Source organism: Podarcis vaucheri, assembly GCF_965113315.1.
Source record: "Podarcis vaucheri genome assembly, chromosome: 13".
NCBI classification, from domain to species: Eukaryota; Metazoa; Chordata; class Lepidosauria; order Squamata; family Lacertidae; genus Podarcis; species Podarcis vaucheri.
In genome coordinates, this window is record NC_138751.1 from 21616830 (window position 1) to 21630817 (window position 13988).

The window sequence follows — 13988 nt, forward strand, 5'->3', positions numbered from 1 at the left end:
GGGAGAAGGAAGAAGAACCCACCTGGTTGCCATGGCAGCCACGAGGGGAAGCCAAAGGTTCTCAAGGAGAGCAGGGCCCCCAACGTCCCACCATCCCGCTTTCTCCTCCCCTTGGGACAGCGATGGCCTGGCCCCTAGCCAGAACGAGGTGTTCTCAGGTGGTAGACCAGGTGTGGGAAGACAGAATGGTAGAATTGTGGAGTTGGAAGGGGCCACTGGGATCACCCAGCAGTGTTTGTGTCATGCTACCTACACGTCTTCCAAGCCAGGCTACACCCCACAAGTACAGCGCCACCGCCATTGAAGTAAGATTCAACCGACAATTCAGTTGGCTTTTGTCCATGGAGTGGGAAGGAGATGTGAAGGGAGTCTGCCCAGGTCCCTAGATCTTCATCTGAGGCCTGTCTCCTGCTCAGAGGGAGATGGGTCAGTGTGTCTGGCTGTTAACCAGAAGGTTGGTGGACAAGCCCACTCAGGGATGGCTGTGGGCAGGATTCCTGCACTGGGGTGAGGTGAGCTAAATGACTCGGGGTTCCTTCAAAGTCACCAGTTCTATGATTCTAGCTCCTTTTCAGTTGTGGCCCCTGTCTGTGGAACCCTCTCTCCAGTGGGGTCTGCCTGGCGCCTTCACTGACCCATCCATATATATATATATATATGCTTTCGTAGATTTTCACGGGTACAGGAATGCAGGTTTTGGTGTCTTCGGGTGTCTTCCCGTGTAAGAGTCGGGGTGTCTGTGCGACGTTTCGACGAGGTCTCACTCGTCATCTTCAGGCTGGTGCTTTCGGCTTCTTGTTAGCCGAAAGCACCAGCCTGAAGATGACGAGTGAGACCTCGTCGAAACGTCGCACAGACACCCCGACTCTTACACGGGAAGACACCCGAAGACACCAAAACCTGCATATATATATATATATATATATATATATATATATATATATACACACACACACACACACAGTGGTTAAGTACTTAATTCGTTCCGGAGGTCCGTACTTAACCTGAAACTGTTCTTAACCTGAAGCACCACTTTAGCTAATGGGGCCTCCTGCTGCCGCCACGCCGCCAGAGCACAATTTCTGTTCTCATCCTGAAGCAAAGTTCTTAACCTGAAGCACTATTTCTGGGTTAGCGGAGTCTGTAACCTGAAGCGTATGTAACCCGAGGTACCAGTATGTGTGTGTGTGTGTGTGTGTGTGTGTGTGTGTCACATATCATTTTCAACAGTAATTAAACATACTTTTACATCTTATTCAAATTTCTGACTTCCATCAATCCTGTCTGAAAATTTTCCAATCTAATCTCTAAGTATGAATTTCTTATCTTCCCTATTACATTTCAAACTCATAACCAATATCTCTATCCTTTTCTACTTTGTAGCACTTTGTATATTTCTCCTTACAAAACTTCTTGTAGTCCTACTAGCGTAATTTGTTGATTACAGTTGCTCTTCAAATAATTCATATACCGTATTTTTCGCCCTATAGGACGCACTTTCCCCCCTCCAAAAATGAAGGGGAAATGTGTGTGCGTCCTATGGGGCGAATGTAGGCTTTCGTTGAAGCCTGGAGAGTGAAGCTATCTGCAAGCCTTGTGAGCCCGGCGGGAGTTGCACTCTGTGAGGTGAATGAGGCTGAGAGACTTCAGAGAAGTGTGACTGGCCCAAGGTCACCCAGCAGCTGCATGTGGAGGAGCGGAGAGGTGAACCCAGTTCCCCAGATTACGAGACTACCGCTCTTAACCACTACACCACAAAGTACAAAGGTTCACAAAATGTTTAGGGGCATGCATACCCCTGCGTCCAGGGCCGTAGCTAGGGGTGGTGAGGTGGGTCCCCGCCAGGGGTGAAGGCAATGGCCTCCCCCCGCAAAATCAGCTAAAAAAATGTCAATAAATATAAATATTGATTATTGCCTCATAAGAAATGGTTTTTAAATAGAGGGTGAATTGAATGGGGGGAGGGGTGGATGAGAGGCAGAAAGAAAAGCTAATTTGTCTGTGGCTAGGGGCGAATCTGGACGGTTCTGCCGGGGTGCAAGATCACCTAGCTATGGCTCTGCCTGCGTCCCCCCAGGGGAAAAAAAAGCACTGGCTAGTTATATACTTACACTTATTATTTTACTTACTTGGGGTATTAAATTTGCCTCTGCTCTCTACCCACACGCTGCCCTGCAAAAGTTCCTTTCTTTGTATGGGAGACTGCAAAATGTCTCTTCTAAATATTATGGCTGCCATTCAGTTCTTGCAGCCAGCACCTGCCTAAAACAACAATAAATATATATATATTTAACAGTTGAATAATTAATTTATGAAGAACTGGAGCAGCTCTTTTGCCCGTCCAAAGTTCTTAGTGCAAGTCAATTAATTTAAGAAAATTGCAGGCTTAATTTATTTATTAATTAATGCATCAATTAGAACAGATGGGGGTAATTTGACTCGTATTTCATGCACTAGACAACAGACCGAATTGTGTGGCACACCTGATACCTGACTGGATGCCTCTGCCGCTGCTGCCGCTGCTGTTTAATGAATGCCAGAGTCTGCCGTAGATGAACGGTAACTCTTTTACTGTCCGAAAGTGACTATACAGCATGCCTAACAATCGCACTAATGCAGTCCCTGCATTGCTTCAGTCCCTAGTTCTACGTAGTTTCATTTTCCATGCTGTTCCTTACAAGGCATTGCCTGTCTGGTGAGGATTATATCTCAGCACAACTCCCACTTGTAGAAATAAACTAAAACAAACAAACAAACACATCAAAACAAGAAGCTCTTTACATTTTAAAAAGACAAATGCTCTTTATTTTCCTATCCACACGCACCAATGCTCTTCATCCACCACACTCCATACCTCTATAAAGATACTTTATCCACATCCACACCCACACACCCACACCCACATATTGGGTTCACAACCTTTTTTCCCCTGGTAGAGACAGCTGCTGCGTCTTAACCCAGGTACACTACAGGTGAACCTGATCCCGTCTCCCCATCCCAGTGACAGGCAGAACCTGTGCGAAAAGATATCCAAGGAAGTGCGTTGGGTTGGGGTGGGGGGGTCCCCCTGAACCCACCCGAAGCAGTCTAGCTCTAACTGTATAAAATAACATGGCTGCCCTAAAGAACCCGCTGTACTATAATTACACAGAAATCTTCTCTCTCTCTCTCTCTCTCTCTCTCTCTCTCTCTCTCTCTCTCTCTCTCTCTCTGTGTGTAATACCTTTAAGGCACATCACCCCTCCCCAAGGAATCCAGGAACTGTAGTTGTTTAAAGGTGCTGAGAATTGTTGCTCTGTGGGGTGTAAACTACTGCCCCCAGGACAGTGGCGTAGCGTGGGTTGTCAGCACCCGGGGCAAGGCAAGTAATTTGCGCCCCCTAACCCGTGGATTTGCGCCCCCTAACCCTAACCCCCAGATGTTGCGCCTGGTGCGGCCGGGCCCCCTCTGCACCCCCCACGCTACGCCACTGCCCCAGGATTCTTGGGGGGGGGGGAAGCAATGTGCTTCAAAGCATGGCATGCTGGCAGCCTAACTCATTGGCCCTTGGGGTGCCTCCAGACTCTCAGTTTTCTGTGGGAGGGATCCAAGCGCTTACAGAACTGGGAAATTTAGGTTTGTGCAATTGAAGTGGATTAAAGCGCTCTGGTGCCTTAGAGCAACAAATCCACTTTTGCAGTTAGGAAAGTGACAGGAAAATGAATGGCAAAGTCTAATATGAATGGCTGGTTAACTCGTTGCCCTATAGCCACCCAGCAAGCAAATCAGAACAAATAAACAAATAAATCGACCATCAGGAGGAGTCTCAAGTGTCCCAGAACGTCCCAGCAAGAGTTCTGGATCAAATCTGCCACTAAATCCCACTCCCTCTTTCCCAGACAGCCGCAGCAGAACCCTGCACCCCATCCCATTACTCGCTGGACCCTTCTGGCTCCTCTGCCCAGCCTGAGGAGTCCTGGCTGCCAGCTCTTACCATGCGGCAGATGTTAATCTGGGGAGGGGAGGAGGGATTTATTTTGCAGATACCACAGCTAGCAGGAGAACAAAAAGGCCTGGACAGCGGGGGTGAGGATCAGAAGTGAGGGGGGAGAGATAATCCCCTTTCCCCTCTATAAAACATCCTCATCCATAAGAGCCATCTCTTCTTCTGCTGAAGGGGACACGGCGTCAGAAGGACCGTACGGAGGGTGACCAGGACACGCAGCACTCAGCGCCATGCAGAACACCCTGGGACCAGCCTGCATCTTCCTGCGCAAGGGGATTGCTGAGAAACAGGGGGTATGGCCATTGCGCGGGGGGGGGGGGGCAGACTGGGCAAGAGGGTGCAGCAGCCCAGGTGGGCAGGGCAAACGGTCTGGAACGGTCAGCCAAAGCAAGGGCTGAGTTTCCATTTTCCTCTGCAAGGGAAATTAACCAAAAGTGGGGCCCGGTGGGATGAGGAGCCCCAAGGATTCCAGACTCAGCTCCACGAAGGCAGCTTGCAGTTTATGGTGTTCTGGAGGACCCAGGTCCCGGGAGGAGAAGTCTAGTGCGTTGGAGAAGCAAGAGGGAGATGGAATTCTATGGGCTCGATTTAACTTCTAGAATGTTGGTTTGAAAGAGGCAACGCGTCTTGCATGCTGCCATCTCTCGTTCCCCTTTTGCCTCTGGCAGGCAGGGTTTTCTTATTTTTTTCCTTTTTATTAGATGGTTTCCAAAACATGCCCCAACTTTTCGGTCACAATGACATGATGGGAAATGTAAATATATGCGTGTCCTGTGGGAGTACCCTTCTCACAACCTATTCTCTGTCACCACCACAGCCAAATGGATAACCTGGCTGGGTCTCTGAATGCTGGGAAAGTATGCCAGAGAAAGGCAGTCGGGGGCTAAGCTGGCCTCAGGGGCATTGGGTAGGAACTAAAACACTTGGGCACAGGGCCCCGGGGGCACAAATTAACTGCCGGGCAAATTAAAATGGTTGGGGGTGTCTGAGGCTGTCGCTGGCACTGTCGGGTGCAGCACACCCAGTCATCTTGTGAGCAAACTTTTGTTTTTAAAAGGTTATAATAGGGAAGGCGCAGGAGACTGGGGGCGGGGAGTCTAAGGCAAAATAACTGGGACTGGGTCCTGTGAACCATCTCTTAATTCCCTCCCCCTTAGTATGAATTATCTGTCCTGTCCTACCCCAGGCTCAGTAGTGGAGCAGATTATGATATCTTGCTGCAGCCCTAACATGCATTTAAAGCGTACCTTCCCCCAAACCTGAGAACTGTAGTTTACCTCTTACAGAGCCCAGTACCCTTAATAAACAACAGCTCCCGGGATTCCTTACGGGGAGGGAAATGTACTTTAACTATATGGTGTGTACGCATCTCTAGTGATCCTCAAGGCACTCAGCTGCTGCCAGCTCATGGACTCACCCTCGGTTGTACTTGCTTGAAGTTTCGGGGATGGGTCTCTGTGAATCAGAAAGCGCAGTGAGATGATCTCAGCCTTTCTCTCTCTCTCTCTCCAAACATCTGCAGCTACATGGTTGCTCCTCCATGGGCTTTGCACCTCCTGGGTTTTGTCACTGAGTTTTAGGATTGTGTAGGGTTTCTCTCTCCCCGCCGCCCCACTTCTCCGTTCCTCCATTTCACTGTGATCACTGGCTCTGTCATTCTGGGCAGTGTTCCAGTTCATTGCTGGATCCACTTTGTCCTTCTGTGTGCCTGTAAATATTGAGCTGTCAACTCAACGGGAGCATTGCTGTGGTTTTGACAGCGCGATGCAATTATTTCGATTGGCCTTAGGGAAGAGGAGCCTTTGTTTGGGCGTCGGGAAGGGTTGGGTGGAGAGATCGGTTGGGCATTAGGGCTTTGGGGGTCTTGTTTTCTACAGCTCAGGAGGAAAGAGTAGTTTCTTGTGAGGTTGAGGACTGTGAACCAAGACTTCTTCATTTCCTCCCTTCCTATGTGCCTGTATCACTATGAATGACTTTACATCTGCCTTACAGGAGCGGGAACTGGGAGCAGATGAAATCGAAGGTAAGTAGGATGGGCATTTGTGATACTTTTGAGCAGCAGCTTTGGGGTTTTTTTTTTAATTGTTCTGGGAAATTCTGAGTTGCTTTGGAAGATTATGAGGGATTCTTTGATGGGAAGATCAGTAACGTTTGAGCTTCCCATGAAAAGAGTTTCCCAACCATGACTGACCTTCTTCTGGTGTTTAATATAAACATGGTTGAGGGAGAAATTCAATCCAGTTTGCATTTAAAGGCAAACCTACATAATTTGCACTTTCCGCAACAACAAGCAAACCGAAACACAGCCTTCCTTTATAAGTCACATGTCTCTGAATTTTGCAGTGTAGTTCCCCAGCTAAATAATGTTTACAAAAATATTTTAGGGTAAAGTATGCATAAAAATGTATATATTGGTGAAAATGACATATATCATGGGAAATCGCTTTGCAGAAATGTCTATGTTGACCCACATTTCATTAAAACTGTGTATATCACGTGAAATTCACACTTGAAATTACTTGAATTTCACACTAAAATGCTGATGAATTTTCTCGAGGACCTTTTAAAAGCACAAAATGGCAAACTGATGAGAAAAGGTGGAGAACTGTTTGGAAAAATAAAAAAACTGGGGGAAAGTGAAATGGACAGATGCGCCCATCCCTAGCCATAAGGGATATTGATTGCACACCCAGTTCATGAGGAATGATGGTGAGGCCTTAAGAAAGGGATGAGGAACTTGTGGCCCTCCATCTTATTACTGGAAAACAGCTCTCATCAGCCCCAGCCAGCATGACTAATGGTCAGGGACGATGGGAGCTGTAGTCCAGCAATATGTAGAGGGCCATGGCTTCTATACCCTTGCCTTAAAACATACCCAGAATCTTCTAGAACATGTTGGAACTCCACAGCAGGTGCTAGAGGGTCCTTCAGCAGGCCTTCCAGAGGAAGTGTTCCCTGAGGTAAAAACCTAGAAAACCAATGACACAGAGGTTTTCTTTACTCGGTTATTATTGCTACCCTTGCTGCTACTCTTGCTGCTCCCGTTTTGCAAAAACAGAGCTCCGTGAGGCCTTCGATGAGTTTGACAAGGACAAGGATGGCTATATCAGCTGCAAAGATTTGGGCAACCTCATGAGGACAATGGGGTACATGCCGACTGAGATGGAGCTTATCGAACTGTCGCAGCAGATCAACATGAATCGTAAGTGCCTGGTCCCCGAGGACTGGGTTGAATATTTCAATAAAGAATGGTGCTGGACTGAAGATACAAGGCAGCCTTCCTCAGCTTGCAGCCCTCCAAAATCTTGGACTACAACTCCCATAATCTCTTACCATGAACAATACTAAGCAAGGGCTGCTGGGAATTGTAGCCCAAAGCGTATTGAAGATCTCAGGTTGGGGAAGGCTGACGATGGGAAGGAGTCCTGGTATCACTACCTGGGTCTCCAATGGGTGTTGGCTCTAACATAAAGGATGGCCATTGTCAGCTTGCCTGGGATTCAACCAGCCCTTGACTTCTCTGCCATTTGAGAGGGAAAAGAGGTTTGTGTGGAGCCGGAGGTAGGCAGCAGCGAGGCAGCTTCCTGTGTGATGCAGTGGCTGGACTTCAGGCTCATTCACGATTCTGCTTGTCCCATGCCTAGAAAGCACAGGCCCAACCACAGTAACTAGATAATATTCATAGCTAGAATGATTCTGGAGTATATACCATATTTTTCGCTCTATAAGACGCACCAGACCATAAGACGCACCTAGTTTTTAGAGGAGGAAAACAAGAAAAAAAATATTCCGAATCAAATGTTGTTGAAGAGTCTTTGCACGGCTATCCCTGAAGCCAGAACAGCAAGAGTGATTGCTGCGCAGCAGTCCCTCTTGTTGTTCTGGCTTCAGTGATAGCTGCGCAGCCTGCATTTGCTCCATAGGACGCACACACATTTCCCCTTGCTTTTTAGGAGGGAAAAGTGTGTCTTATAGAGCGAAAAATACAGTATGTTAAATACTCTGAATAATGGTTATATACACAATTGGCAGACAGGGAACTGAAAATATCTCTCTTTTATCTTTCTCTTCTTTCTTGTCCCCCCCCTTATTTTTTCTTTCTTTTTGATTGGGTTTCTTGTGTGATGTTTGATTTCTGGTGGCTCTCCAGTAGCATTAACTAGATGTATGTCTTAATTAATATTAATTAATACATATATATAATACATATATACACACACATGATAAATGAAGATACATACAAGGAGCTGACCTGTATGAGAGGCAGGTCAAAGTGGCTTTTCTCAGGGTGAGAGACTGAGGAAGGAGAAGCTCTCCCTGCTGGGAGGATTCAGCTCTCCATATGTGTGAAGCTTAAGGTAAAATGTTGAGTGAGGGTTATATTTATAATTTTGTGTTTTATGAGGATCATATGATGATTCTATGAGGATTATTATTAATGTATCTTACTTTCTTTTTCTCTTTAGTTCCCTCCCCCCATTTGAGATATCTATCTATCTATCTATCTATCTATCTATCTATCTATCTATCATCTATCATCTATCTAATCTCTTTAAGTTTAGTTTGAATTTTTTAGTATATTAGGTTGTAAAGCACATGACTTCCCCCAAAGAATTCTGGGAACAGTAGTCCACCCCTCACAGAGCTACAATCCCCAGCACCCTTAGCAAACTACATTCCCAGGATTCTTAGGGGGAAACCATCCGCTTTAAAGGTATGCTGTATATGTAGCCCCAAACCTGCTGCTGATCAGGGATATGTAAGGAAACTTGAAGGGAAAACCAAGATATCTGAGTTTTCTAAGAAATTAACCTGACTGTGGTCACTGCAGTTGGAGGGCGTGTGGATTTTGAGGACTTTGTGGAGATGATGACCCCAAAGCTGCTGGCAGAGACGGCGGGCATGATTGGACTTCAGGAAATGAGGGATGCCTTCAAGGAGGTAAGATGGGCTGGGATTGGACAGGACTTTGGAGTTCTTTCTCTCAGCCTTGTTTCTTGTTCTCAGGGGTGGGGCAGAAATCTGATTCCATTCTCATTCAAAGGCAAATCTAACAAATCTACCGCACTTTCCGCAGCAATGCACAAACAGCCATCCCTTCAGAACCCACACTTCCCCAAATTAGCATTAAAAATGCATTTGTTAGTGGAAATGAAATATGAAAGTGCATTCTGTTTGGGAAAATGGATTTGCAAAAATGTGTATGTTGGGCAAAATTACATTGGTAAATGTGCACATTAGAAGAAATTCATACTAAAATGCTGGTGAATTTTCACAACGACTTAATTCCCAGCTCCACAATCTGATACGGAAATGTGGAGAAGTGGTTAAGACTAGAAAAACAGATTCACTTATCCCAGCTTGTCATAAGTCCCCTTTCCCTCCCAGAAAATTGAACACCTCTCATTCCCCAACTTCTCATTACCCAACTAGACAACATTGATCCCCACCCACCCAAAAAGCTGGGGATGGGACGTAGCACTCCCCATGACTATCCCTTCTCTGCCAACCTTGCTAGTTCCATAAAAAAATAAGAGAAGAAAGAGGAAGAAACTTCCGGGATCAGACCAAAGGTCTAGACAATCTCTCTTACTTCACAGAAGTCCTCTGCTGGAAGCACTGTGAGGGGAACAGTGCTCTATTTAAAGGGTTCCTTTATTTGAAGGACTGCCTGGTCCACGTCTGATTTAAGGGAGAGAAAGACCCTTTAATTTGCTCATCAACAGTTGGCACCTGGAAGCAGATAAGACAGGCACACAAGTTACCTGGTCACATACATCATGAGGTGTACTGTATTTGTATTTAAATAATTATTATTTATTAATTTGCTTTTATACATATGTTACCACACCGGAATTTTACTCACAGCTGTGTCGCTTTTTTTGGTGGTCCCTAAGTGGCCACTCTCATCTAATTCAGCATTCTACTTACTATAGTGACCCACCGGATGACCACAAGCAGGGCAGGAAGGCAAAAGCCTACACAGCTGCTCCTCATCTTGTGGTTTTCAGAGATATACTGCACCTGGACCTGGAGGTTCTACTTTTTTTTCAGTTCTCATGAGAATCCATCAACCTTTCGGTGCAAATCCTTTTGGTACACTTCCTTCTTTTTTTTTTTTTGGACAGCACTAATATTTCACTAATATTTATATTTCCTTAATGCATTTTTCCTCCATTATTTTTCACTGACATGTGCTTCTCTATGCACACTTTAAGGGACGCGGATGGCGCTGTGGGTTAAACCACAGAGCCTAGGACTTGCAGATCAGAAGGTTGGTGGTTCGAATCCCTGCAATGGGGTGAGCTCCCGTTGCTGGGTCCCTGCTCCTGCCAACCTAGCAGTTTTAAAGCACGTCAAAGTGCAAGTAGATAAATAGGTACCGTGCGCTGCTCTGGTTCGCCAGAAGTGGCTTAGTCATGCTGGCCACATGACCCGGAAGCTGTACGCCGGCTCCCTTGGCCAATAAAGCGAGTTGAGCACCTCAACCCCAGAGTCGGTCACGACTGGACCTAATGGTCAGGGGTCCCTTTACCTTTACCTATGCACACTTTACCCTCGTATGTGCATTTTGGCACAATTTCTTGGCTGGAGCGCGGCATTGCAAAATTTGGGGAAATGCGACTTTTGTAAAGGATGGTTGCGTTTTGGTTTCCTTATTTTTTTGGCATGCGTATATGACACCAGTTCACCTTTTAAACGCAAACTGAATTGGATTTCTCTCCTATCATTAATCCTGACGAAAAGACATTGATAGATCCTATTTCCGTTAGCTTTAAAATGGGATCAGGTTAACTGGCTGCCACTGCATCTTGTGGCAATGAGTTCCATATGCTAACGAACCACTGCACGAAGAGGTACTTCCTCTCTTCTGTCCTGCATCTTGTGCCATTAAGATTCGCCCTCTAGCTCCTGTTCAGATTAAGTATGCTGACTCTCACCGCAACTAACTACCATGCCTCTCCCTGTTTCCAGTTTGACACCAACGGGGATGGCGAGATCACTCTGGATGAGTTGTACCAGGCCATGCAGAGGCTGATGGGCGAGCGGCTGACGTCCCGGGAGATTGCTGATGTGGTGAAGGAAGCCGACGTCAATGGAGACGGGACGGTGGATTTTGAGGGTGAGATGCAATCGGGGAATATAGGATTGATGGAAAGAGATTATAGGCTTATCGGGATACAAGGTGAGAGGTTAAAAGCTTTAAAGGTCTGGGGAGATGGGATTTAGGAGCACAGGCTGAAAAGATATAGGCTTAAATGGGCTTGGATAATAGGGTTAGAGAGTTATTGGATTGCTCCAATTGCATGGAGGTGGTAGCACACAGCCCACCTGTCAAAATGGGCTGCTGGTGGGGGGGGAAACCAGGAGCTGGACCACCCAGCCTCCCTGCTCCACCTGCCCTGTTTTTGGATTGCAACCCCATTGGCAGGGTGGTTGTGGTACTAATTTAATGAGCAGACACTAGATAACAGAGTGTGGGAGTTGTCCCAACACACCAGGCAAGACTTAATGACCCTGAATGCTATGTTCTACCTCCACTGTCGGAGGCAGTAATGCTCCTGGAGGGACGCAGGTGGCGCTGTGGTCTAAACCACTGATCCTCTTGGGCTTGCTGATCAGAAGGTTGGTGGTTCGAATCCCCACAATGGGGTCAGCTCCCATCGCTCTGTCCCAGCTCCTGCCAACCTAGCAGTTCGAAAGCACACAAGTGCAAGTAGATAATTAGGTACCACTGCGGCAGGAAGGTAAACGGCGTTTTCATGCGCTCTGGTTTCCGTCATGGTGTTCTGTTGTACCAGAAGTGGTTTAGTCATGCTAGCCACATGACCCAGAAAGCTGTCTGTGGACCAATGCCGGCTCCCTCAGCCTGAAAGTGAGATGAGTGCTGCAACCCTATAGTCGACTTTGACTGGACTTAACCGTTGAGGGGTCCTTTTACCTTTACCTTTAATGCTTCTGGATTCCATTCTGGGAGAGTGCTGTTGAGCTCAGGTTCTGTTTGTGGCCTTCCCATAGGTTGACCCCTGAGAATAGGATGCTGGACTAAGCGAACCACTGGCTTACCTCCTTACAACTTAGGTAACGGGACTTAGGTCATTTCAGAATACAGATTCTGGGGATGTTTCAGGCTACTATGACAGCACAACCAACTTCCAGCACAAGTAACCTAAATGACGCAGGTGAAGCAGCAAATGTAAAAGCAGAATTTCCCCAGGGGACAGAACTGACTTATCTTGTTGCACAGTTTGGATTGCACTGGTAACTCATTTGTTTAAGACTGCTCACTGCCAGCCAAAAAGGGCACAATAGCCAGCCTTTAGCAAGCATAGGAGCATGTCTTATACCAAAGCCATACTATTTGTCCATCCAGGCCAATATTGCCTACCTCAGCAGGCAAACACTCTGTAGGGTCTCAGGCCAGGGCTGCCCCCGTCTTGTGCTCCCTCATCCTTCTTCATTTCATTTATTTAACAAAATTTGCGTACAGCTCCATGTTAATGGAACATCTAAGCCGTTTACAAAATGCAGCAACATTTTGTAGAATTGTAGAGCTGGAAGGGACCCCCATGTCATCTAGTCCAATGATTTGAATTATTGATAGAAGGTAGTTAAAAACAGATATTTTAAGAACTTCAAAAGATAGTTAAATTCAGCGCTAGACAAAACAGAACATTAAACAAATAATGATACATCCAAAACAGTTGAATAATATCATGTGCATGTCCAGCACAGGTTTATCTTCTTACTAAATTGAAATAACTACAAATAGCAGCAGTAAAAACATCAGTAATATGTGAATAAAAACTCATTGGTAAAAATATCAAAGGCCTGTCTGAATAATACAAGTTTTGAAAGACAAGAGAGCAAGAATGACTGCAGCTGACCTTCCATGAGCAAGTAGTGCCACAGGGCAGGCCTGCGGCACTAAACCCTGGTAAATGTTGGCCAAATCCTGGGGGCATGGAGGACCACCGAGAGTGCCCATCCGAAGGTTTCAGTGATCAAAGTGGAGAGAATGGAATCTGGGTGTCCTTAAAGTTGTTCAGGACTTTGTGAATTAACACAAAAGACCTGAACTTGGCCCAGTAGCAAATTGGCAACCAGGGCATCATTATTTTACATGTGAATTACACGTTTATCTCCAAGGAGCAGGCGGTGGCATTCACAGCCATTTATCTCCCTTTGGATAAGCACAACAGCCCTGAGGGAGCACTCAGCAGTCTTCGTAGATTTGAAGCCAGGTCTCTCGGGCCTTGCTCCCCAGCCGCACTGATGTGTTTCTTCACGTTTGCCTTACAGAGTTTGTGAGGATGATGTCACGCTGATGGAGTCGCCCTCCCCTCTCTGGTTCCAACGAATATGTGAATGTATGGAGTTCAACATCAAATCCCAGTGTGAACTGGGAGGGGAGGTCAAACCTCCGTTTGCACAAGAGACTGAGCAGGGCAAGGGGTGGGTTGGCAGGGGGGCGTTCTTGGATCGTCTCCCTAAGAGGAGGGCGAGCATCTCACTTGGCAAAGTCCAATCCCTGCAGGAATCCCTTATTACCGGGCAGCTGCATTCGTCAAATCTATCCCACAACTGGTCCAACCAGCTCGGTTGATCCCTCTCAAACAAACCCCGGAAGATCGCTTCCCAGCGCAACGCCCTGCCTTACCTCTCCATCCCCTCCAGCAATCATGTACAATAAAGACTTCCTTGTATAGGATCGCTCAGGATCCGTGTGGGGGTGGCTTTTTTGTGGCACATTGACTGGAGCCGCTCGCTGCTGCCGGCATCCGCAGAGGTCAGAATAACACCCTGGCAGCTCCACGCCTGGCCCTGCCCAAAGCGGCTTATCCACTTTAATCGCTGCTCAGAAGGGCAGCATATGGGGCAGGAATAAACAGATTAAAGAGGAAGCGGGGACCCTCCTGCGTAGGAAGGCCAGAGGTTTCCAGAAGCGGGACACTTGGGTTTGATCACCATCATCATCATCGTGTGGGCGGGGAGCAATGAG

At 46.8% G+C, this 13988-nt stretch overlaps 1 protein-coding gene across 4 annotated transcripts; it reads left to right on the forward strand.

Annotated features, from left to right (window-relative positions):
• Positions 1 to 39: 39 nt before the first annotated feature.
• On the forward strand, positions 40 to 13704 carry LOC309517356 (calcium-binding protein 5). 4 transcript variants are annotated; one of them, XM_082196502.1, is made up of 8 exons: positions 47 to 170; positions 2458 to 2559; positions 4157 to 4278; positions 5978 to 6008; positions 7044 to 7187; positions 8817 to 8926; positions 10961 to 11108; positions 13289 to 13704. In XM_082196502.1, the coding sequence occupies exons 3-8, from the start codon at positions 4216 to 4218 to the stop codon at positions 13312 to 13314; spliced, it is 522 nt and encodes a 173-aa protein (XP_082052628.1). In that variant the 5' UTR covers positions 47 to 170; positions 2458 to 2559; positions 4157 to 4215; the 3' UTR covers positions 13315 to 13704. The 4 variants fall into 4 exon arrangements, with proteins under 4 accessions (XP_082052627.1, XP_082052628.1, XP_082052629.1 ...); XM_082196503.1 differs by lacking the exon at positions 47 to 170 and adding an exon at positions 181 to 305; XM_082196504.1 differs by lacking the exons at positions 47 to 170; positions 2458 to 2559 and adding an exon at positions 231 to 305.
• Positions 13705 to 13988: the final 284 nt, after the last annotated feature.

Excerpts from the sequence above, each read along its gene's own strand:
- LOC309517356 (XM_082196501.1), top strand. The coding sequence starts at position 123 with ATGGCCTGGCCCCTAGCCAGAACGAGGTGTTCTCAGGTGGTAGACCAG. Across the intron at positions 6,009-7,043 it reads GGGAGCAGATGAAATCGAAG|AGCTCCGTGAGGCCTTCGAT; the intron begins GTAAGTAGGATG and ends TTGCAAAAACAG. Across the intron at positions 7,188-8,816 it reads GCAGCAGATCAACATGAATC|TTGGAGGGCGTGTGGATTTT; the intron begins GTAAGTGCCTGG and ends TGGTCACTGCAG.